Source organism: Cavia porcellus, unplaced genomic scaffold (assembly GCF_034190915.1).
Source record: "Cavia porcellus strain 051 isolate PalLab524CR breed Dunkin Hartley unplaced genomic scaffold, mCavPor4.1 scaffold_29, whole genome shotgun sequence".
In the NCBI taxonomy this organism is placed as follows: Eukaryota; Metazoa; Chordata; class Mammalia; order Rodentia; family Caviidae; genus Cavia; species Cavia porcellus.
Genome location: NW_026947512.1, coordinates 21,929,452 through 21,955,201, shown reverse-complemented (window position 1 = coordinate 21,955,201; position 25,750 = coordinate 21,929,452). Strand labels below are relative to the sequence as shown.

Here is a 25,750-nt window from a genome sequence, read left to right as displayed (position 1 = left end):
TGTATGTGTCCCTCAGCTCCTTTGTGCTGCCTGCCTCTGTGACCAGAGGTGGTGAGGGGTAAAATGACGGGCAAAGCTCTTCCTTAACCCATCTTGTGCATTCTGGGGCACCTGGGGTGCAGCTCAGAAGGCTCAGATTCTGAAGATTTGAGGCGTCAGATTCAGTCTCACGAACCCGTATTGAAGTGTTGCTTGTGTGTTGGGCCCTGGTCTAGAAAGAATAGTCAGAAAGAATGGTCTAAAGAAAGCAATTGAGCAGGTTGGGCTTCCTGTTACTCAGACCCTGAATACCTTATCAGATAGACCTAGGTCTGTTGCTGGGATTTCCTGATATCATGAACACCAAAGAATCCTTCTTGGCTGAACTTGCTCACCCACTCTACCTCGAAATCCTTTCTCCTGAACCTTGCTTCAGAGCTAAGACAAACAAGGACCTCTTCTCAAGGGAAGGAAAAGAGAACGAGTTCAACAAACATCACAAGGATGAGATGCTACCTCCAGAATGGTGCATTTTTGTTTTTCTCCTCCCCATTCCTTCCATTTTTTAAGAAAATATCTCTTTCCCTTTTCTATTCTTTTTTTTTTTTTTTGGACAGTATCTTGTATGCAGTTTAGTTCACTTTGTAGCCCACATTGGCCTTGAACTCACATCAATCCTCCTGCCTCAGTGTCTTGAGTACTGGAATTACAGGTACGCACCATGATGCCCAGCTCTTTGTTCTTTCATTTAAAATTTTTTACTTTTTTTTTGAATCTGATACATAAACCTAACTCTCTTATAAGAGGACAAATAATGCCTTTGGAACACCTGATCACCCTCCTTCTTAAAGACAGAGCATTCCAACCCTCTCAGTCTTTGTCAGACTGGATTGGGGAAAGAGATCTGTGGCCGAACTCTAGTAAGTACATGGTTTTTTTTTTTTTGTACTGGGAATCTAACTCAGCACCTTGCACTTTTCAGGCAGGGACTGTGCCACTGAGCCATATCCCTGGTCCCAAGTGCATGTTTCTTAAGAGGATCCATGTGAAGAAATAAGGGAGACAAAATCCAAGCAAAGCAAGACTAGGAAAAGTAATGAGCTGGGTCTTGGATTGTTAACCAAGGGCTCTTTTGGATTGGAGTCAGGTCTGAGTTCCCGCTGGTGGGAATCTACATGGTCATCATGGTGCCCACCATGAGCAGCTTCCCCAGAGGGCCTGTTCTGATGTTTGTCTGCCTCTCAACCACAGTCAACCATTTCCTCCGTATCCTCTTTTGTTTAAAAACCTTTCATTTTAAGTAAGTAATACAATGACGTAAGTAGGTAATACACTAACATAAGTTTTAACAGTCGCTCTCCATCTGTCTCTGCTCACTTTCCAAATCTTCACTGGTTATCATTCCTATTAACTGTTACTAGTTTTTCACATATCCTTCCAGAGTGGTTTTTTGTTTGTTTTCTTGGTTTGATTTGGTTTGGTTTGGTTTTTTTAGGCAAGCAGGGTGGCACCCATCTGTAAACTGAGAACGTGAGCAGCTGAGTTAGAAGGGTTACAAGTCTGAGGACAACTTCAGCTCTATATGTTTGTCTTAAACAAATAAACCAGGAAACTGGAGTTTTAAAACATGTGTATACAAGCAAGAAACATATATGTGCTTATTTTTCCTTTTTCACCCAAAGTTAGCATACCATAATTATGCTTCTGTTTTTCTTACTAATTAAGTTCAAAGACCTTTCCACATCAGTAAAGTGCTCTCATTTTTATAACAGCATGTATCACTTTTTATAGATACATCACATATACATGGAAATTTAGCTTGCCTCATATTTTAACTGTGCTGCAATAAGCTATCATGTATTTGTATCATTTCACACGTGTGTTGATATAAGATAAATTTCTAGGACTGGTGAATAAGTCGAAATAATTAATTATATCTTCTTTTTTTTAGACAGAGTCTACGTAGTGCAGGTTGGCCTCAAACTCATGGCAGTCTTCCTGCTTCAGCCTCTCAAGTGCTGGGATTACAGGTGTTCACCATCGTGACTGGCTGACTTCTTTTTTTTCACTAACAGTTTATTCATGGCTTCTGCATATATGTACCTCACTGATACCTGTTCTTGTTCAAAGCCTCAGTATTTCCTGGGGCAACGTTTTGAGAGATGATGAAACTGACTAGCCAGGTTCTCTTTCTGTGCCCAGCCAAATCAAAAGGCAATGGCCAGGGGGCTGAGGATTTAGCTCAGTCAAGCAAGCACTGCCTGGCAAATGCAAGGTCCTGTGTTCGATCCCCGGTACTGCAAAAAAAAAAAAAAAAAACAAAAAAAAAAAAACAAAGGCAATGGCCAAATAGTGGGTTAACCACTCTTAAGCCAGGTACCTGTCCTGGTCCCTAAAACCACATGGTGGAAATGGGTAATGGGTATGTTTGGGTAGGGCCATATTGAACAAAGTGTAACTGTTTAGGGTTTCCCCTGAGTGAGGGCTGCAGACAGGGCTCTTCCTTCAGAATGTGTAGTAGGTCTGGCTGAAAGTTTCCACAAGGCCTCATTCCTTGTTGTATCTTCAGTCCTTTCAAGGGGCCTAACATCAGTTAATTTCTGTTAAAAAAAAAATTGAGAACTTAAAAAAACTAAGTATGTTCCTAAAGAATTATTATTCCCCAATCTAAAGGGGCCACATGACTAGGGAATGCAAACAACACAGAACAACAGATAGGCTCCTGTCTGAATTCAGCTGTTTATAGCCCTGAGAACTGTCACTCTGAAATTTTGTCTACCAGGTCTCTGTCGTGCCCTTGGGCATGTTCTTTCTGTTATAAGAAGACAATGAAGACAAATATCTAGATCATGTAATTTAAAGGGCACTCAAGTCTCCTGACCATCTTTATAAAGCTTTCCCCTGGCAATCAGAGTGGTCAAAATTCCCCCATTATATTTTCTTATTCCTTCAGGTTAGGCATAACTATTTTGCTTGCCCGGGCACTACTTCATTTCTTCTAGTAACATTCATCTGACTTCAAGCGAGCAAATGAGCACTCTCTCATTCCTGAGGTGGGAATGTGACCTACCTTGTCAGCTTTTTTATTACATGGCCACGGTGACTGGTCCAAGACTAGGCTCAAATTCCAAGCCCACTTAATGAGAACCTGAATGAGAACTGTGATGGAGCTGATAAGAAGTACTCAGCCCTTAATTCCAGCACTCTGAGAGGCTAAGGATGGAGGATCACAAGTTTGAGCCCAACCTGGGCATCTGAGCAACTTTGTGAGATCCTGCCTCAACATTAAAAAGCTGAAAAAGAATTAAGTCATGTAGTTCAACGTGAAGTCCATGGGATTTACCTATTTACCTACAGTACTATTTTAAAAAAAAGTACTGTCAGCAGAGTTGCTGGTGTCTGTCTTGCCACTTGGGGACAAACAAATCCTGTTGGCATTATTTGAGCATTTGTACCTAGTCGAGGGGTGTCTGTCTGTCTGCAGTGATGTCCAGTGATGTCTGTCTGCAGAAATGAGAGTTGGATTTCTGTCCACTGCATGGAAAAGAAGCCTTCTTTCACAAAACCTTCTCTGCATCATCCCCTCTCCAGGAGGAGCAGGGGTAAAGCCCACTATTCTCTTACAAACTGAGTGTGGAAGAGGGTACCTACTGATTGGGATCTTTGATGGGAAAGAGTGCCAGAGGACTCTCAGGGGTGGATGGTAGGAGGTACCTGGGACAACCAGAGCATGCAGCAGGGGGAGAATGAAAGGGAAAGAGAGAAATGGACTAAACAGGCACATGCAGGGAAGAAACCATGGAGTGGGATGCTGGGGAGTGCAGGACGAAACTGTGGTCCCTGATAGAAATTGAGTTGGAGAGGGATGGGTGCTCTCTGGGGGCCATAGCAGGAAGCAAGGAGGAAGCAAGAATGTGGCGTTTCTGTGCATAGCATGTCTGTGTCCATTGTCCCAGGCTTCGCTGGCAGCCTGTGCAGCCCAAAACAGCAAGCTGCCCTGCAACCATCCATTCCGGGGAGCAGGTTCTGAAGCCACAGCCCTAGCCCCCTCCCTGTGCTTCCCTCCCTCAGGCTTCCCCAACCCAAACAAGACAACCTGGGAAGGGGGGCTACATGCTGATGGAAAAATACACACTTAGCTGGAAAAGGACCTTTATTTGTATGTGCAGAATTCCTGCAGCAGCCAAAGGATAAATAGCTAGTTCCAGCCTCAGCTTCGTCTGCCCACAAGGTGGGTGGTAAAATCTGTTCTTATTTAGATAGCTTGTGGGGAGAGGTGAAAAGGGGGACTAGGGCAGTAGAAGGGAACTTGGAATCTGCAATGTTTATATGATCAGTCATGGATGTCATCTCTCCTCTTTAATTAGGGGTTCGGAGTCGAGAAACTGTTCAATTTGCTTGTCCTAGAAGAGGGCAGATTGGCAAGTAGGATGCGGGGAGTAAGAGGAGCTCCTTGGGGCCCACCTGTGGTTGGATCACTGTCTCCATCCCCCAAGGCCCTACCGAGTACTCAGATGTCAGCACTTTGCCAGGCCTCATATTGGGTGCTAGACACGTGTCACTTCATTCAATCTTCACAACAATCTCATGAGTGAAACACCACCATCCCCATTTTACAAAGGTAAAAACAAAAAAATAGCGCAGAGCACAAAGGTCATACACTCAATTGATAAGCAGCACTGCCAGACCTAGGATCAGGTCTTCTTGAGTCCAGGCTTCTAGCCTTGTCCCATCTTTCCCTGAGCTGGGGAGACCTTTTCTACTCCTTGGGCATGTCACTTTTATTCTCTAGTCCAAGTCCTCTCTGTAATGGTTAAAACAGGGAAATGCGTAGATGACTTCTAATAACTTTTTACTCTGGTATTTCTTATTATTAGAAAACTCCTTTGTAGCCATCCCCAGTACCTGGAGTCACACACAAGACAAACCAACCATTTTTAGATAAGCTCAAGTGCTTCAGGGGAAACTAGTCAGGGTAATTCATCAGGTAATTAATCAAATTAATGGGCCAGCTAGTACCTGAGGTTCTAGGGCTCCTTTAGATGGGAAAAGGACCTTCTGAAGCAGCTACCTTTCAGCTAAGACTATCACGGAGTAGGTGGGTGCAGGAGACAGAAGAATGGCATATGTGATATAGGAACAAACTAGGTGTTCAAGATTGAAAGTAGCCAATGTTGGGGCTGGAGATTTAGCTCAGTGGCATAAGCGCCTGCCTTGCAAGTGTGCAGTTCTGAGTTCAATCCCCGGTACCGATAAAAATGAAAAAGACAAAAAAAAAAAAAAAAAAAAAAAAAAAGGAAAGTAGCCAGTGTGGCTGGACTGTGGTGTTCACAGGGGAAAGGGGATGCGATAAGAATAAATTAAGTAGGGGCCAGCCCATGCAGGGGATTAGGGGCTAGGAAAGTAGACTAAAGTTTTGGTTTAAATGCAAAAAGTCACTTTAGAGTCTCTTGAGGGGAGACGTCAAATTTGACTTATACTGTCAAGATTATTCTTGCTGCTAGGGGTTTAGCTCAGTGGCACAAGTGCTTGCTTGGCAAGTGCGAAGTCCTGAGTTCGAACAGCAGTACCAAAAAAAAAAAATAAAATAGTGAGTTCAAGGGCCAGTGTGGACAACACTGCAAGACCATCTCTACTCCCACCCCTTCAACCTCCAACAACAAAAAAGACAAAGTATGTGATTGCTGCTGCTAGTTACACAGGAGGGGAAAAACTTGAGGAACAAACAGCCTAAGAAAAAGCTGTTAGTATGGATTGCAGATGGGAAGAGAGCAAGACCTTAATGATATTGTTAAGCTTCTGAGTCCACCCATCCAGATATTTGTTCTACCCTTTTCTACGTAGAAAGCAAAGGAATTTATTATTACCAGCCTGAGTTGGGTTTCTTGCACAACTCAAAGCATCCTAATTGATACATTAATGGTACCTAGGAATGCCAAATCTGATTTAACAAGTACAGAAGACAAACTGGAATAAAACTAATTCTTGGACCTTTAAAAGAGAACAGTAACTGAGAAGTAAGTTCAAGAATTATATAAGGACTAGGAAATATAACTCAGTGGTAAGTACTGGCCTAATATGTGCAAGATCTTGGGTTCAAATTTTAGCACTGAAAAAATAAAATTCTGTAGAGATTAGGAAACTATATTGTTAGTTTATGGCATTACCTATCGTTAATGAATTATAGAAATTTACATTTCTAATCTTTGTATGCATTCAATACCATACATGTCACATAGCAGACTTCTGCTGGGTGAAGGGCACAAGGTACCCTACATAGGCAAATGAATGGAAATTGCCCACTGATGGGTTTTATGTGCATGGTATCAAGTCCAGGTATAAAATCATCACTGCTATACTGGCTTATGGACAGACTATTTTCCCCAAAGTCTTTCATTTATCATGGATAACCTCTTTTTCAATTCATTTCCATTCAAATCTGTAGTATCTGTCATTGAAGTAGAATAACAGCATTGGGGTGTAGCTCAGTGCTACAACACTTACCCAGCATGCATAAGGCCCTGGGGAGGTAGGACTCCCAGCACCACACATAAACACAGACACGTGTACTATAAAGTCATGAGTAAGAGATTCAAATTTGGCACTGAACTGTTCAGAGTAGTATTTGCCATGAAATGATGCTAGGGAGTAAGAGGGATCATAACAATCTCTACTTAAATTTGCATGATTACTTGATTAATTCTGTGTCTGATTTTCTCACCATTACATTGTCAAACAATGATACCTGGCACATAGTAGGCACATATTATTAAGTATCGGTACATATTATTAAGTATCTACTGCAAATGAAAGTTACACCACAGAAATTTGGCCAGCTATATAAGTCACAAACGGTGAAAGCTGCAAAAAAAAATTAAACATTAAAGAAAGGGCACATTGCTTTATAGCGTTTTAAGGCTTCTAAAATGCTGGACTCCCTGAAAACCTAGAAAAAACTGAATTATTTCTAGTAGCTATTTTACATCTACACCAAACATTCAGTGTTCCTAGTGATGGTGGTAAGCTGGCAAAATAAAGAGCAGTTCCAAATATTTTAACATCCTGAGTATATAGCACTTTGGCCAGTTCACTCCCAGACACACATTTAGGATAAACAAATACTCATACTCAACATTAAATGATTATTTATTCTTCAGGTTTAAAAGACTTCAAAATACATATGTACACGGTAAATAAAACAAACTATAATCAAAATCACTGTAGAGTAGAATACATAAATACACAAAGTCCTTTATAGAATACAAAAATTATAATGTCACTAAAAACAAAGAAAAACATTCAAAAAAGGTAAGCAAATCAGACCACCTTGTAAAGAATGTATTAACTAAGATGGGTCAGGACAAACTCTTTGAACATTAGGGCAAAACTTCTTCTCTATGCCTCCTAGCTTCCTAGCCTTCCTTTTTTGTGTTGAGTTGTCTCTTTCAGAGTTACTGGCCTCTGATAAATTATTAAGTACTTCTTCCTCATCAGCCTAAAAAGAAAAGATAGGGTAAAATGTAACAAGGTTCATGCAAATGCCACTGAAAAGATAAAGCTCTATAATGTTATTTCCAGATACTTCTTTTGTTATGATTTATACATTACAATGAGTACATATTTTCTCTAAAAGCATCTTCAATTTTTTGTCTGTTTGAATTACTCCTTTTTAAAACAAGTAACACATAACAGCTACTTAACTCAATCTGAAGAATGCTATAACTCAGCAAGAACCAGAAGACTAATTTCCATGTTCCTGAAATTTGCATTTTGTTAAATAAGGACACTTTATCAACTTAAATTGGGGAAGTTTTCTTTCTCCCTTCTTCTATGTATAATTCATAAGAAACACAAATTCTCCCCTTCTACCAACAACCCCTTCCTATTTCTGCGATAAGTCCCTATAAATATAAGTCATTCTCACTGTTAAACAAGACAATCTAGGAAAAAAGAATGTGACCATCTTTCCTCTATCTCTGCTATACCTAAGAAATGAAAAATATTACGCTAGATGTGGCCTGCCCTCTAGTGTTGTAAACAGATGACAATTGTTAGGAAAAATTTACTGAGGCTGAACTATTTAAGGCTATTTTGCTGAATTATTAGAAAGTTGCAATAGGAGAAAAAGATCAAGGTAGCCATTCAAGGATACGGCACAAATCTGGCAAATCTAATAAGCAATATATATGTGTGTGTGTTGCGTGTGGATGTATATATACATATATATATATAGTAGACACACACAAAATGAATGAACTTATAATAGTAGCAAATATCATACCATCTGTTTTTGTCTTGCATGCTTCTCTGTCCACTGCCTGGCATTCTTGAGGAAGACTGGCTTATTATATTTAAATTCTGAGGACTGAGATGACATCAAAGAAAAGAGTTAATGGGGAAAAAATGATGTCCAGTGCTAAGCTCTGCTGATACCACTATCCTCACACACACAATGTTAGAGGCACAAAGAAAGTGGCCTGTGCGCTGCAGTAGAAAGGGGGCTACTTACAATGTCAGCCATCAATGGGTCATCAGGGTTGGGTTCTGCCATGAGCAGCTGAATAGAAGTCAACACAGTTGCGATGTTCAGGGCTGGTCTCCAGGCACCCTATACACAGAGTAAGAACGTGAGACTGTGATTGTATAGATGAAGAAAACAATGCCAGAGTCAATCCTTTAACTGCTACTCACTTTTGGTGGCAATTTAAGAACATCTAGACAAATCCTTCCAGCAGAATCAATATTTGGATGATAGATTGGAGTCAGAAATCGGATCTGTGGAGGCTCAAATGGGTACCTTTGGATGTACACAACACAGCATTACTATTACTGTAATACTGTTTCTTAGTATATTTTAAATACATTTAAATACACATATAAATATTCCCAATCATTAATATATATGTATTAGAAAAACATAAGGAAGACAGTATTTGGGAGGCAGATTTTTTCTTCCCGAATTTTTATTATAAAAATTTACAAATGATCAGAAAAGTTGAACTGTTCAGTATGAAAAATAGTATGAAAAAATATCTACTGACTGGATTTAAGACATTTTGCTTTCTAAAACAAGCATTTAACATGTAACAATAAGGACATGCTATATAATTATAGTACTATATATCACTGAAAAACTTTTTATTTTTTATTGGTACCAGGGATTGAACTCACGACTGCCTGCTTGCAAGGCAAGCACTTATGCCACTGAGCTAAATCCCCAGCCTCTATTGAAAACTTTTAAAGTAATTTCCCAATATAACTTACTATTTTGATTTCTTTAATTATCCTCCAATGTTTTTATAGTTGGATATCTCAAAACAGGATCCAATTAATATTTATGCATTATATTTAGTTATTATGTTTCCTAGTGAGACACAAACTTTGGGAAATCCTAAGTCTATTTTTAGACAGATGTAAAACATGACTATTAAGCTAATCTCTCAAGATTTTAACAAGTCTGGCCAGGATCTGACATGGTAAACAGGTATGGTTCAGCAGTTAGATATTCATTTCATTCCTTGCTCTTTCTGCACAAAATTACAACTTAATGATTTGAGCCTTAAAGGATACTTGAGGGGCCTTAACATTGAGATGGAAAATAGAATGGTGGCTGCCAAGGCATGGGCGCAGAGACAATGAGGAGTTCCTATTTATTGGCTATGAAGGTATAGTTGGGAAAATGGAAGAGTTCTAGAGATAGATGAAGTGATGGCTATACAACAATGTGAAATGTACATTTTAAAGTGGCTAAAATGCAGGCATGGTGGTACATGCCTGTAATGTTAGTACTTGGGAGACTGAGGAAGGATTGTAACATCGAGGCCAGCTAGCACTGGCTACTCAACAAGATTCAAAAAAAGGCTAAAAAAAAAAGGCTCCAAAAAAAGGCTAAAACAGAGATTTGTTATACATATATTCTCTATTTGGCATATATATATCACCACAATTTAAGGGAGAAGGGGAAAGCTGAGTTGTGATATGGTCCATTATTTTAAAGAAGGAAACTGAACTTCAGAGAGAATAATTTGCCAAATTAAATCATGGTAAGAAACAGGATTAACATTCAGGTCCTTTAACCCCTACATTTAATCCTCATGTACCACATTGTTTTGTCTGCTGATGACTAGGATTTTCCATGTAGGTCAAGAATTTAATTCCCACTAACCTCTCAGGAATGATAACTTCTAGTTTGAAAACACCTTTCTCATAAGGTGTGCTGGCTCCACCTAGTATTTCTTAAAAGAAAAAAAAAAAAAAAAAAAAGCAAGGAACAGTTAAAAGGGAATCAGATGATCTGAATTACAAGAAACTAGGTTTATAACAATAATTCTTCTCAGGGGTTTAATAAGTCTTATGTACCACACTATAATGCTGATATATCCTAAAGGTTGATGGTGTCAAAGGACATACAAAAGACCTAAAATAGGAGTTGTGCTGAGGGTGGTGGCTCATGCTTATAATTCTAGCTCTTGGGAGATTTAAACAAGAGGATCATGGATTTGAGGCCAGCCCGGGATACATAATGAGACCCTGTCTCAAAGAAACCAAAATAAATAAATGAGTATTTTTAAAAAATCAAATAAAACAGAACTTGCAAAGACCAAATAAAACTTACAGATTTGTTTGGACTGTGGTATTCTAATCAGTTATGCTTCTACCTGATTTCATAGATACTTCAGATGGCCATCTGATATAAATAGTACTGCTAAGCTGATACCCAATCTTGATTATAAGTCATCAAAAGTAAAATAAAAAGTAAAAAAAAAAAATCAAGTAAACTTCTTATTAATACAAATTAAGGAAAAAAGATGGTAGAGCATGTTGACCTTACATCTGTTCCCTACTTTAGAAAAATATACAAATCTTTGAATTTTAATGCGATCTTTTAATAGGGTCATGACTCTCATATTGTCATGACATGACACTTACGAGCTCGCAGGTCATCCATCTGGTCCTTTTCTTGCCAGCATGTGATTCCTGGAGGTGGCTCTGTAGCTAACATTTGCAGCTCTCTCTTCAGACGTGAAGCTCTCTGCATGACTCTCAAGTAAAGAGGAATATACAAAGTTTACCACTCCACACCAAGGGCTGCTTAAGATGGACTAGGGGGAAAAAAAGATGAAAGAACAACTGAGGAATTTTCAGTACATGGCTTTTATGTAGTAAAAAACAACTCTTCTTATTAATTTCGGTTCTGACAAGAGAGATTTAAGTTTTTTCTGTTTCCTTCTTGTGAACTATTTATCTACTCAAGCAAGTTAATTTTTGACATAAAGAATTACATAAAGAAACTAGGCACAGTGATGCACACCTACAATCCCAGCACTTGGGAGGTTGAGGCAGAAGGGTCAGTGAAAATTTGAGATCATCCTGGGCTACATAGTGAGTTCAAGGCCAGCCTACACTACATAGCAAGAAACAAACAAACAAAAAAGAATTAAAAAGTAAAGCATGGGCTGGGCGTGGTGTCTCACGTCTGTAATCCCAGCACTCGGGAGGCTGAGGCAGGAGGATTATTGTGAGTTCAAGACCAGCCTGGGCTACAAAATGAGCTCACAGCTAGTCTGAACTGCATAGGAGACCCTGTCTCAAAAAGACAAAAAAAAAAAAAAAGTAAAGCATGTGTGAGGACATGTGCATTGTTCCCTAGCACCAAAAACCACAACTACAGCCCATTGAATAAGGTCAGGACCTGGGTCTGATTTTGCTCACCAATGTACTCTCAGCAACCCTAGCATGGTAAGGCACTTGACTTAAATTAGCTATGTTAGTGTGTTGGCTACTTTTCTCTCGCTGCTGAGATAAAATACCTGACACCCAAAGTTAAGTAAGGAAAGATTTATTTAGCTCACAGTTTGTGAAGGTTTCAGCCCATACTCATCTGGTTTCAAGGCATGGTGGCTCATGGTAGAGGGCAACATGGTGGCAGAAGACAGCAAAAGCAGCAAGAGCAAAAGTAGGAGGAATGTGAGAAGACTCTTTCTGTCCCTTATATTGTATGCAGGTCACCTACCCTAGGTGGTTGTAGCAATCACACCCATAATCCCAGCATTGGACCATGAATCAATAACAAACTCTAGAAGCCTGCCTCCTTCACCATGAGGCTTTGGGGGGACATTCAGAAACAAATCATAACATTCCACTCCTGGGCCCCCAAAGACTCATGCACATCTTTTATGCAACAGACTTCAGTTCATTTCTAAGAGGTGCCAAAATCCTAACAGTTTCAGCACTGCTGAAAAGTCCAGGTCCCAAGTCTCCTCCAAAATGTAAGGCAAACTCTTAGCTATGAGTCCCTATACAAAGAAAAAGAAAATTGAATGCTTCAATAGAGATCCTTTTCACATCCTCATTGCAGTCCAGGAAGGTTTGTATTTGTAATGTTAAAAAGTTGTTACTGGAAGTCTAGTGAGTTAATTCCAATCTACCACTTTCAATGCAACCTAAGGTAAGATGTATGGAGAGCCAAGGGATCCTAAGTCCAGCCAAGATGGTGGTTCACCAGAACAAAGGCCACATCCAGGGTCCAATCTGGGTTTTATTCTCTATGAGGGGAGTGGCTCAGGGATGAGTGACAGTGAGAGTGGCAGGAAACATGTGACTGCCGTGACTACTGTGAGCTGGGCTAGGTAGGAGGTCTGAGTTCACCTCTGCGATATGCATAGGGCAAGAAATGTAGAGAGTGTAATCTACATAACACAAGTGAGGTAACATCCAATAATTTGGGGTCAGCACTTTTGTTCTAATGTACAATTATTTTTACTGTGAGAAGTCATAGCCTCTTGCCTGAGGGTCAGTCCCAGCTGACAGCATGGAGGATGGCTCTCCATGCCACTCAGCTCAACCATATATTTGGGTAGTCACTGGGTGGGTAACACTCAGCTCAACCACATATTTGGGTAGTCACTGGGTGGGGTAACACTGACATGTCACTTAGCTTCACAGATTAAACATCAGCTCCTCAATCACCCAAGTTACACTGCTTAAAGCTAACTGAAAGGACAAAGAAATAGCCTAGCTAACTCTGTATGTATCAATACATGGAGACAGGGCCAAGTTTATCCGAAATGGAGATAGTTGCTCTTCTTTTCAAGGAGTTATCTGGGTGGTCCCCCACATGCTTGCAGCATACAATGGCAAAACTAAACATTTCCTTCCAAAAGTTACAAATAGGGGAATACAAAAGAACAGGACCAAAGCAAGCCCCAAATCCAGCAGGGCAAATATGAAGTGCTTTCGTTCCATATGGAACATCCAAAGCCATCTGTGACAAGTTGTGAGCTCCAGAGTTTTGCATGCCTGTGCCTCTGCGGTACTTCTGGTGGCTGTAGCTCCCATGGCCTCTCTCTTGGGCCTGCTTTGCTCCTTCTTTGCAGGTTTCCTCATATGATCCATGTTCCTGGCTTCTTAAACTTCTGGGGTCTCTACTGTGCCTTTGGTTTTGCCCTCACAGCTTCTCACACTGCCCTCTCAGGGGTACACTGCCTGGCCTCCCAGGCCTTCTTCTGAAATCTGGGTGGAAGCCTTTTTAATTTCAGAACTCTTGCATTCTGCATGTGCCTAGAAACCAGCATCATGTGGATGCTGCTAAGGTCTGCTGCCGCTGGAGCAGTAGCCAGGCATTCTTCTCTCTTGGCTATAGAGGTTGAGTGCCTAAATCACTAAGCACCCTGAAACTGATTCTGATGAACAAGTTTTGTATGCTGCTGCCACTCTGGAACCTGGTGTGGCCACTACTGTCATTCTGGAACAATGTGGCTGTCACCATTCTGGAACATGGTGCTTTGTAGCTTTTTCTTCAAAGCAGAACTTACACTTTTTTAGTTCTAAGGCTGCAAAGGGTGGAAACCTATTGCTTCTCATGATGCCACCAGACTATCTTATATTCTCCTGTTCCTTCTTAACAATCAGGATCTCCTCTGCTCTATCTTTGTAGTCCCTAGCTTTACTGCAGCTTTCCTTCTAGCCAAACACAACATTTTATATCATCTTGCTGGGCTCTTTGCTCTTGATTTGCAATATAAATCTGGCTAAATGCCCCCCAACAATAGCCAGGCCTCAACATTCGACTGCCTTGAAATTTCTCTTGCCAGATTAGTCTGCCACCCTTAATCTTAGTCTCATGAAAGTCTCTGGACATGAGCGAAATGCAGACAAACTTTTTGCCAAGCCATGACACACATCATTTGGACTCCAACAACCAAATGTAGTCCTTCTTCCCCACAGAAACCTTCTCAGTGTGCTCTTTACTCACAGAATTTCTATCAGTCTTTTGAACTCTGACCAGATTCTCCCACACAGAACAGCCTAAGGTGTTCCAGCTCTACTCTTTCAGGCAACATCTCTGAACCTTTCTAAACTCTTCCTATAAGCTATTCCTCTTGAACCATGTGGTCAGGTACAATCACAGCAACTACCCCACTTCTCTGGTACTAAATTCTGTGTTAATTTTCTCTCATTGCTGAGACAAAATACCTCATGTCCAAAGTGAAGGAAGGAAAGGTTTGTTTAGCTCAGTTTATGGAGGTTTCAGTCCATAATCAGCTTGCTCCTAGGCAGGGTGGTGTAGCAGAGGAACAATAGTTCATTGCAGACAGAAGACAACAAAAGCAAAAGAGGGAGAAGTGTGAGAAGACTTTCTGTCCCTTATAGCCTACACTCTAGAATACGTGTAGCACTCACATCTATAATCCTAACATCGGACTGTGAATCAACCACAAACTCTAGAAGCCTGACCCTCTGAACACGTGTGGCTTTGGGGAGACATCCAGACATAAACCCTAACAATTAGTGATTTTATATATGCTTTGGGAGAGCAAGGAGAGATGGTCAATACTCTTGAGATATTTACAAGCTAATACTTTTCTGAAGTTTTCTAATGTGTTGTAGATTCCTTAGCTTTCCAAATGAAAAACTACTCTTTCAACTAGTTCATTGTTCTCCACTATTTTTAACCTTTGCTCTTTTTTTTTTTTAACTTTAACTTTTTATCAGTAGCAGGGATCGAACTCACGACCACCTGCTTGCAAGGCAGGTGCTTATGCCGCTGAGCTAAATCCCCAGCCTCTTATTTTTAATCTTTGTTTCTTAGTCATTAACATTCAAATATGCTCAAAGTCTCTCTCTAAAATAAAACCCACGTGTAGCTAGCTACTCAATACCCTTCTTGCTCTAGTTTTTCCTCTAATAACTATCTAAGGGATATCACTACTTTGATATGTATTACAAATATCTGTGGCTTATCTTTGCACTTTTATTCATGGTGGCATTTGATGAGGACACTCTTAATATTAACTTTAATTTTTTTTCTGCACTCCAAATTTAAAGGGTGTTTTTAAAAAATAACTTTATTTTTCATACTTACATCTTTAATTCAGTAGAAATTGATTTTTGTGTAATGAGGTGCAAGTCTACTTTAAAATGTGTTCCTAGTATCATTTATTAAAAAGTCCATCCTTTCTCTGATATTACCATAAGTTAAGAATCTACATACATGTGTGTTTTGTTTTGGGACTGTTGAATTTGTTTTACTGGTCAATTGGATTATCTTTCAGTCAGTATCCTACTGTTTCAATTACCACTGGTTGGGCTGGGGATTTAGCTCAACAGTTTAAGCACCTGCCTGGCAAGCTTGAGGTTGTGAGTTCGATCCCCAATACCGCAAAAAAAAAAAAAAAAAATTACTACTGGTCATTAGCTTTACTGAGGTATAACTGACAAAAATTGTATTTATGGTGTTTAAGATGTATAACAGACATTTGACTGTAGCTTATCAACACTGTTCTTATGTTTTAGGAATCTTTACTCTTGGGCTTTTGATCATTCAAATAAATCTTAGAAACAATTCAGAAGGGTGTATAACTATAGGCATACACACACTACTCTCACAGATTAAGTGGAGAAGAAACAATGTCTTTATAGTACTGAGTTCTGGCCAGGCATGATGGTGTACTCCTGTAATCCCAGCACTCAGGAGGCTGAGGCAGGAAGATCATTGCAAGTTCGAGACCAGCCTGGGCTACAAGTGAGCCTGAACCACATAGTGAGACCCTGTCTCAAAAAAAAAAAAAAAAAAAAAAAAAATCAAGTTCTAAGATATTCATATGAACATGACACATCTTTCTTCTTTTTTATGCTTTTCAAAGGTTTTATAATTTTCTGTATAAAGCTTCACTTGATGTCTGTAAGATTTACTCATAAATACTTTATATTTTTAAGCAGATGTGGTGATACACACCTGTAATACCAGCACTCCAGGGAGACTGAGGCAGGAGAATCATAAATTCAAGCCCAGCATGGGCAATTTAGTGAGGATTTGACTCAAAAGAATAAAAAGGGGGAAGGCTAGATATGCGACTCAGTGCAAAGGTCCTAAGTGCAATCCTCCACCTACTGTGTATTTTTAAAACTCAATTTTCTACACATTTCTTACTGTTGTATGTAAGTATCATTAAACTGTTGAGGTACTCTAAGGTGCCAGGCTGGCCTCAAATTTGTAATCTTCTTACATCAGCCTTCTTATAATATGTCTATGTCCAGCTACAATAGAATTGATTTTTAATTAAAACCTTACAATGCTAATGTTAAATCTATTTGGGGACAGGAAGTGGGATAGTAATTCTAATAGCCAATCATACAGTCTACATTTAATCACTTTCTTTCTCCCCTTCTAATCTCTGTCTTCTCTATCACCTGTGTTTTCTCCAGGTGATAACTTCTAGTATAATGTTGAATAGAAGATCAGATATCTGGTATTCTTGTCTGATTTCTAACCTGAAGGAGAAGCTTCTAACACTAATTTTGTCTTTATCAGGTGTTAAGATTATGTTATTAGTCTTCAAATGAGTTAGGGAGTGTTGTCTCCTTTTACAGATAGCCAAACAGTCTGAGAGATATTTTGTTTCAAGGTTTTTTTTGGCAGAACTCCATCTGATCTTGGGGTTAATGCTTGAGAAACATTGAAGCTACAAATTCCATTTTTAAAAAAATGTTAAAGCATCATTCAAGTTTTATTCTTGAATTTTAATTTTGTCAAGTTAAAATTTTCTACAAATTAACTTCAGTTTTTTGTGGTGCTATAGATCAAACTCTGGGGCCCGATACCATCGAGCTACAGTAGCACATCACCAGATCTTTTGTTTTTTAAAGTTTTCTTTCTTTTTTTCCAAGACAAAGGCTCACTATGTAGTTCAGCCTGCCCTTGAACTCACTACATAGTTCATGCTGCCTCAAACTCCTGGCAATTCTCTTGCCTCAGCCTTTCCAGCACTAAGATTACAGGTACGGGCCATCTTGCTCAGATGATTTTTAAACTTTTGAAACAGGGACTAAGTTGACCTGGTGGGATTCACACCTGTGATTTTCCCTGACTCAGTTTCCCTAAGCGCTAAATTTATTTGTTTTAAATTTACTTGTAAAAAGTTATCTTTTCTATCTTTGTAGTATCTTACATGGTTATGCTTTCCATTTCTCTTTCTTCTAACCTTTTGTTACTGATGGGTTCTGCTTTACGAGACTCTGTCAGGCTCAGTACGGCACCTGCCCAACATGGTGTTGACCTCTAAAACAACAGCATATCTGTCCTACACTAACAGCCATGCTTGTCTTCTGGTCCCAAACAATAAACTTTCTGTCTCCCTTTTGCGTACACGCCACAGGTCCTCCAATCCCCATCCTGACACCGTCCACTCAGGTAGTCCCCACCCTTGACGCCAAAAAGTCCTCCAGTCCTCTCCCAACAAGATGACCTGTCCCCTCACGTAGTCTCTACCCCATCCCAACCCCACAGCTTTGTCTGCTTTGAGGGCCTAGCAATTTCCAGCAACCCTCCCCTGCCAACAATAAAGGCTTTAATCTCTGTCTTCTTCTCTCAACTGTGTCAAACACCGTAACAGTTACTTTGCCCAGGATGGCCTCAAAATTAAAATCCTCTTGCCTCAGTCTCCCAAGTGCCACCATACCTTTCCATTTTCAATACTAACAATGTTTACCTGTGCTCCCTCTTTCCCTTTGTGCAATTTTGCCATGTATGTATCACAGAACATTTTGTCATGTCTCTCTGTTCAAAATTTATTTTCTATTTCAATGATTTCTACTATCTTTTATTATTATTTCCATCCTACTTAAAGTTTTTCTTTTCCAAAATAAGGTTATAATGTTAATGTTGAATCTATTTGGGGATGGGATACATAAATTTATCATATTTTGACTTTTCAATTGTAAATATGTAAGACCATGTTACATTGCCTTCTAATTACCATTGTATTATCAAATCTTTTTTTGTAATTTTAAAGAGAAAAAAGAAACTAACATATACCACCATTAAAAAGAGTAAGTAGTCAAGAAGGTCACAAAGCTGATGAAAACCAAACTTGATGATTAAGAGGTGCTCAACAAGTCATAAAACTTTTGGAGACAATAAACTTACTATCTCAATGTGGCAATATTTTCACAAACACATACTAAAGTTAAAATCTATCAAATTATACACCTTAAATCTGTGCAGCTTATTGCATGCCAATCTCAATAAACACACTAAAAGCTTATCCTGAGTAAAAAGCTAATCAATGCTACAGAAATGGAAATGTGCAGTAAGTAAAATTTTTAAAAAAAAGTCAATAAGCAGAAGATAGAAGCTTAGGATATACTAAATATTCAAACATGAAACTTGAATGTTGATGTGAAAATAAGACCACATATACTTTCTACAGATATAGCAAAAACTGATAGGAATACTCCCATCAGTACAAAAACTATTCATGAATAATTGTTAATTTTTTTTTAAAAAAGCACTTTAGTAAAAATAGATTTTAATTTAGCACCCATCCTAATGACTTCAAAATTTGCAATTACAGCAACACTAAGGATTTGAATGAGTTACATATTTATAAATTGTATTTTATTTTAAGGAAAAGTAAATACTATAATAAATTTTGAGATCCAAAAAGATCTCCAGTGGAGTTCTATTAAATGTCAAAGATTGCAGGAAGTGGTGGCACACACCTGGAAGACTAAGATAGGATGACTGCAAGTTGAGCCCTGCCTGAGTGACTTCCCCTAATGACACCTTGTCTCAAAATGAAAAAAGGGTTGGGGATATAAGGTCCTGAGTTCAATCTCTAGTACCACAGGGGGAAAAAGTCAAAAGATCCACGGTACTATATGTACAAACACACAATTAATAACTCATCTCTTCTTACATCAGACAGATTTTTGACGTGAGTTTCTATTTCTTTTTTTTGATGAGGTGAGCAGTACCTGGCTTAATGTTTTTGAGCAAATGGTGATAGATCAAGTGGAGATGTTATAAATAAGTAATCTTTTAAAGCAAGACCTCACATGAACACTTGGTCTAGGCATGATTTTGGGATCTAGTTCTCAGCAGTAAAACTAGATTCTATGGGGCTTAGATATACTAATTTATGTCAGCCTACACACAAACTCTTCAATTATCCAGAAGCCAATGAATTTGTAAAAGTCACAGTTAGATCACTATCAGTTTTGATACATCTATTTTAACCATAAAAATACATTCAAAGGAAATTGAATTCGTGTATTGGATGGGTAAGGACATTCTCCTGCAGCCTCATGCAAAGATTAATTTTAGTCCTTTGGTTGTTTTTTTTTTTTTTCCTTGTGGATTGTACCCAGGGAGTGCTGACCTCCGTATCGAGTTCTTTTTTATTTTTAGACAGGGTTTTATTAAATTGCACAGGCTGGTCTTGAACTTGTGATCTCCTTTAAACAATAAATTTCCAAATTTCTTAGCTACCTTTTCTATGGCGCTAGGCATGGAAGCCAAGGCCTCTGACATTACTAAGCACATGCTCTAACACGGAGCTATACACTCAGCCCCCTTTTGACCATCACCTTGGAGCAAGTTACTTGATAATTAACCTTATATCCTTACAACTTTCTCCATAGGCAGATGCTGGCAATCAATTAAAACTGCCCACGGGCATAAGCTGTACCTTCCATAAAATGAGAACAGTGAAAATGGATGGTAATGGAACTAGAACAGACCAAGAATGAGGCAATTGCTCTTGAAAAAGCAATCCGACTCCAGTCTCACTAGTTTAATAGAAAATGGTACCTGCTACTATTGGCTGTTTAAAAAATCATCAATTACTGTAGATTTTCAGGGCATAAAGGTTCTTTCCAGTCTAGCTCCAACCCATGTTTTCAGCCTTATATTCAGTAACTACTTGCGACAAACGTATGCTTTAGCTACACTGACCTATATTCGCACAAGTTTCATTCTTTATCACACCTCTATAGGCACAACCTCTATACGCACACATCAGATTACAACTTCTTCCCTCTCTGCGGTTAAGCATCCCAATTCTACAACTTTCAAATATCACCTTCTTTCTCTTTCACGTCAGTTTGCAGCCTGCGTTGTAATTTATCTCATTAAGAAGGGCTGTGCGTGGCAGGTTCCAAGTTTTTTTTTTTTTTTGTCTTTTTCCTTTTTATCGGTACCAGGGATCGAACTCACGACTGCCTGCTTGCAAGGCAGGCGCTTATGCCGCTGAGCTAAATCCCCAGCCCCAGGTTCCAAGTTTTTAAAAGGTATTTTGTAGCCGGCATGGGAGGGGGGGGGGTGTCACGCCTGTAATTCCGGCGCTCTGGAAAGCTGAGGCAGGACGACTACAAGCCCAGTCTCAAAAACAACAAAAACCCACTTTGTATCCAAATCTGTAGGAAGTTTACTAAATTAGTAGTTAATGACCAAGACGTGAGTTGTGGTGCAATAACAACCAAGATACACTCCGCAGCGACTAAAGTGGGCGTCCATTCGACGGATCTCCCCTGCTCTGCGGGAGAGTTCCCACAAACCCTTTACGAAAAAACTGTGTAAGCCTCCGCTTACCGGCAGGTTTTCGGACTCTCCTCTCAGAGAAGAGGAAAACGCCAATCATACGTAGAAACAGGACGTCTTCCCTCAAGACCCACTGTGACCGCCTCTGGGGTCCGTTTTCTCAGGTGGGAAACGGGAAATCTCACCTGCACGACCTTACCCCACAACAGTGAACGAGTTACGAACCCGCGAAATTACAGACCGTTGACGTGGCTCCGCCTCTTGCGTCGCAAGGATTGTGATTGGTCCGCTGCAATCCTCGGGAGAGGAGCGTACCCAATTATTGGCTAGTCCTCTGACCCTACTTCCGTTCAATTCGGAGCGCGCGCTTTGGGCGCCGCCACACTGATCCCAGCTCTGGGCTTCTAGCTGCGGAGACGTCCTCAAGTATTGTCATGGACACACGGTCTGGCGTGAGCTGGGCGATCCTGGGCTGCGCGATCTGTGCGACCTCAGTTATTGAGGCAGTCCTGTTTGTCAGAGTGGAGGGAGGAGCAGGAACAGTGGAGTAATTTGAGGCCGAGTAGTTGACAGCTAATCCTCTTATTTAAAACATTGTTCACATGGAACACGTCACTATTTAGAAAAACACATCTAAAACAAACGGAAGTTAAAAGTTAAACCGGGCGTGGTGGCGCACGCTTGTGATCCATCGTGTTTGAAGTCAGCCTGAGCTACATAGAGCCTGTCTCTTAAGAAAAAAAGAAAGAAAGAAAGCTTAAAGTTAAAATTTAGCTCAATAAAGCATTTTATCTATTAGGACTCCGAAGAACAAAGTGGATAGATCGAATTTCTGCCCCCCTGGTTGTGTTCAGGTGGAGGTTAGGGAGTAATTATTGGGGAGAAGGTAAAGCAGATCCTTACATTGGGTGAAAGACTGGAATAGAAGTCCTTTTCCTTTCTTTCTTTCTGTTTTTAACCTGGTGCTCAGATTTAACCTAGGGTCACACACGTTAAGTGTGCTTTCGCCCCCCCCCCCCGCCCCCAGCCACATGGCCAGCCTTAGAATACATGATTTTTAGACTGTCTTCCAACTCTAGAAGTGTGATACTTTCTTAACAGGAAGAGCTATTGATAGCTAAGCCAACCCCAACTTCTCAGAAGTGAGTTCCTTGAGAGTTGAAGGATAGCAGAGACCGACCTGAGAATCAGGCAGACACATTGGAATTTGCCTGGACAATGACAACCCGGTGGGTGGACAAAGTCAACCCTCCCTTCTCACCTCTCCAAGCTCATTGTTTAGCTTCCTAACAGCGGTGGCAAAGGAATAAGGATCAGTCTCTCCCTGAACTTACAATTCAACATAATATTGACTATTACAGCCATGACTACCTTCAGAACAAATTAATGTGTAGTAATTTGTTCCCCACGATCACTGTATGGTATGTTTTCTTTTCACATATTCACTAAGACTGTCTATAATTCTACCCTGAGGTTCCTCAATTTAAATGGAGGACTGAGCTAACTAAAACAGCTGATGAGTTATTATTATTATGAAATTAGAAAACATACAAAGTCCTATTACTAATCTTTAGTTAGGTGTTGAGATTTTACATTTGTTATTAGCATTTACTTATTGCAAAGAAGTGTTTTCTGTCATAATTTTGAGTTGCTACTTTTTTTTTCTTGAGACAGGGTCTCACCTGTAGTGAACGCATGATGATCTTCCTGCCTCAGCTTTTGAAATGCTGGAATTACAGGCATGCACCACCATACTCCATGCTAGGCTGTTGCTTTTTATTTTACTACTGATATTTTCAGATATTTCATTCCGTCAGTGTCTTTTTAAACTCCAACAGTAATTGTCTATCAACTACAGGTGTGTTTTCAGAACTGAAACTGATTACTTTCCTGGGTGGTTCTGAAAAACAGTTCCGGACCAGGGATTTGGCTCAGTGGCATAAGCACCTGCCTGACAAGTGTGAGGTCATGAGTTCAATCCGCGATACCAAAAAACAAACAAACAAAAGATCCTGAAACTGGTTCCTTTAAATGTCTCTTAGAAAAAGCACAAATTGTATTGAGTTTGGTGTAAAGGAATAAAGATATAAAATTAGCAACTATCTATAGTATGGAAGGGAAAATGAAAATGAAAGGGTAAAGGAGAGCGAAGGAGGAGGAAAGAACAAGGGAGAAAAGAGAAAATGAAAAGTCAGAAAGGGAGAGACAGACTCATGCTAAGCATACAGCTTCTTTTTGTCCACTAGAGGGAGGTATGTTAACTGATGAGACTAGAGACCAGAATGAAAGATTTTTATAAACTTTGTCTACAGGTGTTATTTTTAACGGTGAAGAAGTCTACTATAATTTATTTTTAAAGTGTAAATATGGAGAATTATTATTTTTAAACATTCTTCACTTTATAAAATGGCTTAGCATGTTTCAAAGTAAAAAAAATTGTAAATGGGATTATCAGGATTTACTGACTTGTGAGAATATTTTCTTTATAGTATTTACCATCCTGTTTGCTTAATAAATTGCTTATATACATTTACTATTGAAGAGTCCTTGTTGGGGGAAGATATTTTATGAAAAACTTACATGATATTATTATTATTATTATTTTCAGATACTAGGGATTAAACTCACAGCATTGAGCTTCATCCCCAGACTTTAAAAGTTTTTTTTTATTTTAGACAGGGTCTTATTAAGACATAAGTTGTTTAAAAATTAGAACTCTCCTGCCTTAGTCTCCCAGAGTTCTGGGATTACAGGTGTATACCATTGTAACCGGTACATGATTTTAATTTTGAAGACAACTTCAAACTATTATAGATAGAATGATGTTTTTGTGATATAATTTTTTGGCTGACTCAGTTAAATTAGATAATGATTACTACTTTTAGTAATTGCAGCTGAAAGATGATTTCTTTTCTTCTAGCAAGGTATGGACTTAAATTATCCAAGGAGCTTAACTATTTACACTTTTCTGTAATGTCTGTAAATGAGGTTTTAAACGCTTACCCCTACAGGAAAAAAAATGAAGAAGAAAACAAAGCAAATACAATAGGAAGTATTTTCTGCTTCCTAGAATTTCTTAGTATTGATACTGAATTCTTGTTGAAATTTAAACTCATGCTTCTGGGAAAGTTACTTGAATTTGACCAATTTTGGCTTATTCAACCCAAAGGAGATATTTCTTGTTGCTGAATGCAAAAAGAATACTGTACAGTACTGCCAAAAGAAACGTAATAACATTAGTCACTGAAATTTTTATCCTAGTTAAAAAAATCCTCATTAAAAGACAGTCATGTCAGTAAAATATGAAGTTTTATAAATATATATGTGTATCTATGAACATAATATTATGTGTATCTATGAACATAATGTTGCAAGAAGATTGCAAAGAGGGTTAAATTTACAGCTAAATATTCTTTCCTGTCTGATTCAATATCAATTTCTTTTTATACTTTAGGGAGAATTCGACTTGGGAGCTTGTTTACAATTTTGACTGTCAGGAAGAAGTTGAATTGGAGTAAGAAAAATTTTCATGTTGACAAGTTAGAATGAGTCACAAGTTCTATAGTAATTGCAAATACATAAATAAAGGAAAAATGTTATGTGAAGTATTATTATTTTATGCACAGTGTTACATAGTATACAAGATACTGAAAGAATTAATATTTATAAGGTATTCAAGATACCCAACTTAAAGCATATGATGGACAGGCATAGTATTATGAAATTGATATTTTGCATTTTCATTCATTTGTTGATTCATTTATTTCTCAGTATATGATTCTCAGTTCATTTCAGTGGAAACTGAGTAACAAGTAAATGTTCAGATGATAGAATAAAGTTTTGTTTTTCAATGCTTTATTTTTCCATCATTTTTGATGAAAAATTCAAACATGCATAAAAGATTAAAGAATCCAATATACATATATGTTTTCTTTCATTATGCATAGCACATTTAATTATATTTTATTCAGAGTTCAGGCCCTAAACGGCAATTATTAAGTCAATCAGACACATACAGGTTTTACAACTAAATTTAAGTATAAAAATATTCCATTTGTTTCCTTAGGAATTTAGGATGTTCCATAGTTATCTTTCTGTGACTTTGATTAAAAGATCATGGATAAAAACATCTGTGTCACAATGATTTAAGATCCATGAAAAGAGTAGAGGAAGAAGAGGGAGAAAGAAGGAAAATTCATATTTGTTGCTAGCCAGTATGTGCGAGGGAATGTACTAGGCATTCTTGCATTTATTATCACATTTGATCCACACGACTACCCTATGAGGTATTATTTTTATATTATGCAGAGGGAATAGGTCATTAGAAAGTAAAGTAATTTGTCTACAGACGTGAATTTGAGTTCAAAGCTTAAGCTTTTCCCATTACACTTGAATGCATCCTTTTGGAGATTTTTTTTTCTGGGCCTAGAGTAAAATAACGTTGAAAGTTATTTATATAAAACACGTAATATTATTTGTGTATGTATGCTTCTCCTATCTATATACATTCACATTTACTGCGATTAATACATATCAATATAACTCTAGATTTAAGAACCAGGATATGAGTTCAAGTCTATCACGTATTTTACGTCTAGTTCTCCTCACTAGAAAATAGGGAATCTTATTGCCCCTTCTTCAGTCTAAAAGTGTGATATGATAATTAGGGAGTCAAGATTAGTCTCATAACCACAGTAAACTACGCTTCCCGACATGCCCGAGCAAGACGCTGACGCCACTCTGAAAGACACTCAATTTCGGGGCAAAGGTGACACTGCTGAGTCCCAAGGCAAAGGAGCAAGCAGTCAGTCCTCGCCTCCTTTCTGATGCATTAAGGTATATGTAGTTCCCTCATGGCTCAGGCATACTCTCAAGGCGGGTGTCTTACTATAAGTCCCGTGATGACCTGCGGCCCGGGCAGCGCCTGCGTGTTGAAGCCAAAGGGGCGTG

At 38.9% G+C, this 25,750-nt stretch overlaps 1 protein-coding gene across 2 annotated transcripts; it reads right to left on the bottom strand.

Annotated features, from left to right (window-relative positions):
• Nucleotides 1-7,107: 7,107 nt before the first annotated feature.
• On the bottom strand, nucleotides 7,108-21,286 carry Ube2t (ubiquitin conjugating enzyme E2 T). Of its 2 annotated transcripts, none has more exons than XM_063239781.1 (7): nucleotides 20,986-21,286; nucleotides 10,909-11,081; nucleotides 10,145-10,214; nucleotides 8,671-8,776; nucleotides 8,489-8,587; nucleotides 8,261-8,344; nucleotides 7,108-7,474 (listed from the first exon to the last, which is right to left on the bottom strand). In XM_063239781.1, the coding sequence occupies exons 2-7, from the start codon at nucleotides 11,015-11,017 to the stop codon at nucleotides 7,325-7,327; spliced, it is 618 nt and encodes a 205-aa protein (XP_063095851.1). In that variant the 5' UTR covers nucleotides 11,018-11,081; nucleotides 20,986-21,286; the 3' UTR covers nucleotides 7,108-7,324. The 2 variants fall into 2 exon arrangements, with proteins under 2 accessions (XP_063095851.1, XP_003474881.1); XM_003474833.3 differs by having other exon boundaries at nucleotides 20,852-21,281.
• Between the last annotated feature and the right edge of the window lie 4,464 nt (nucleotides 21,287-25,750).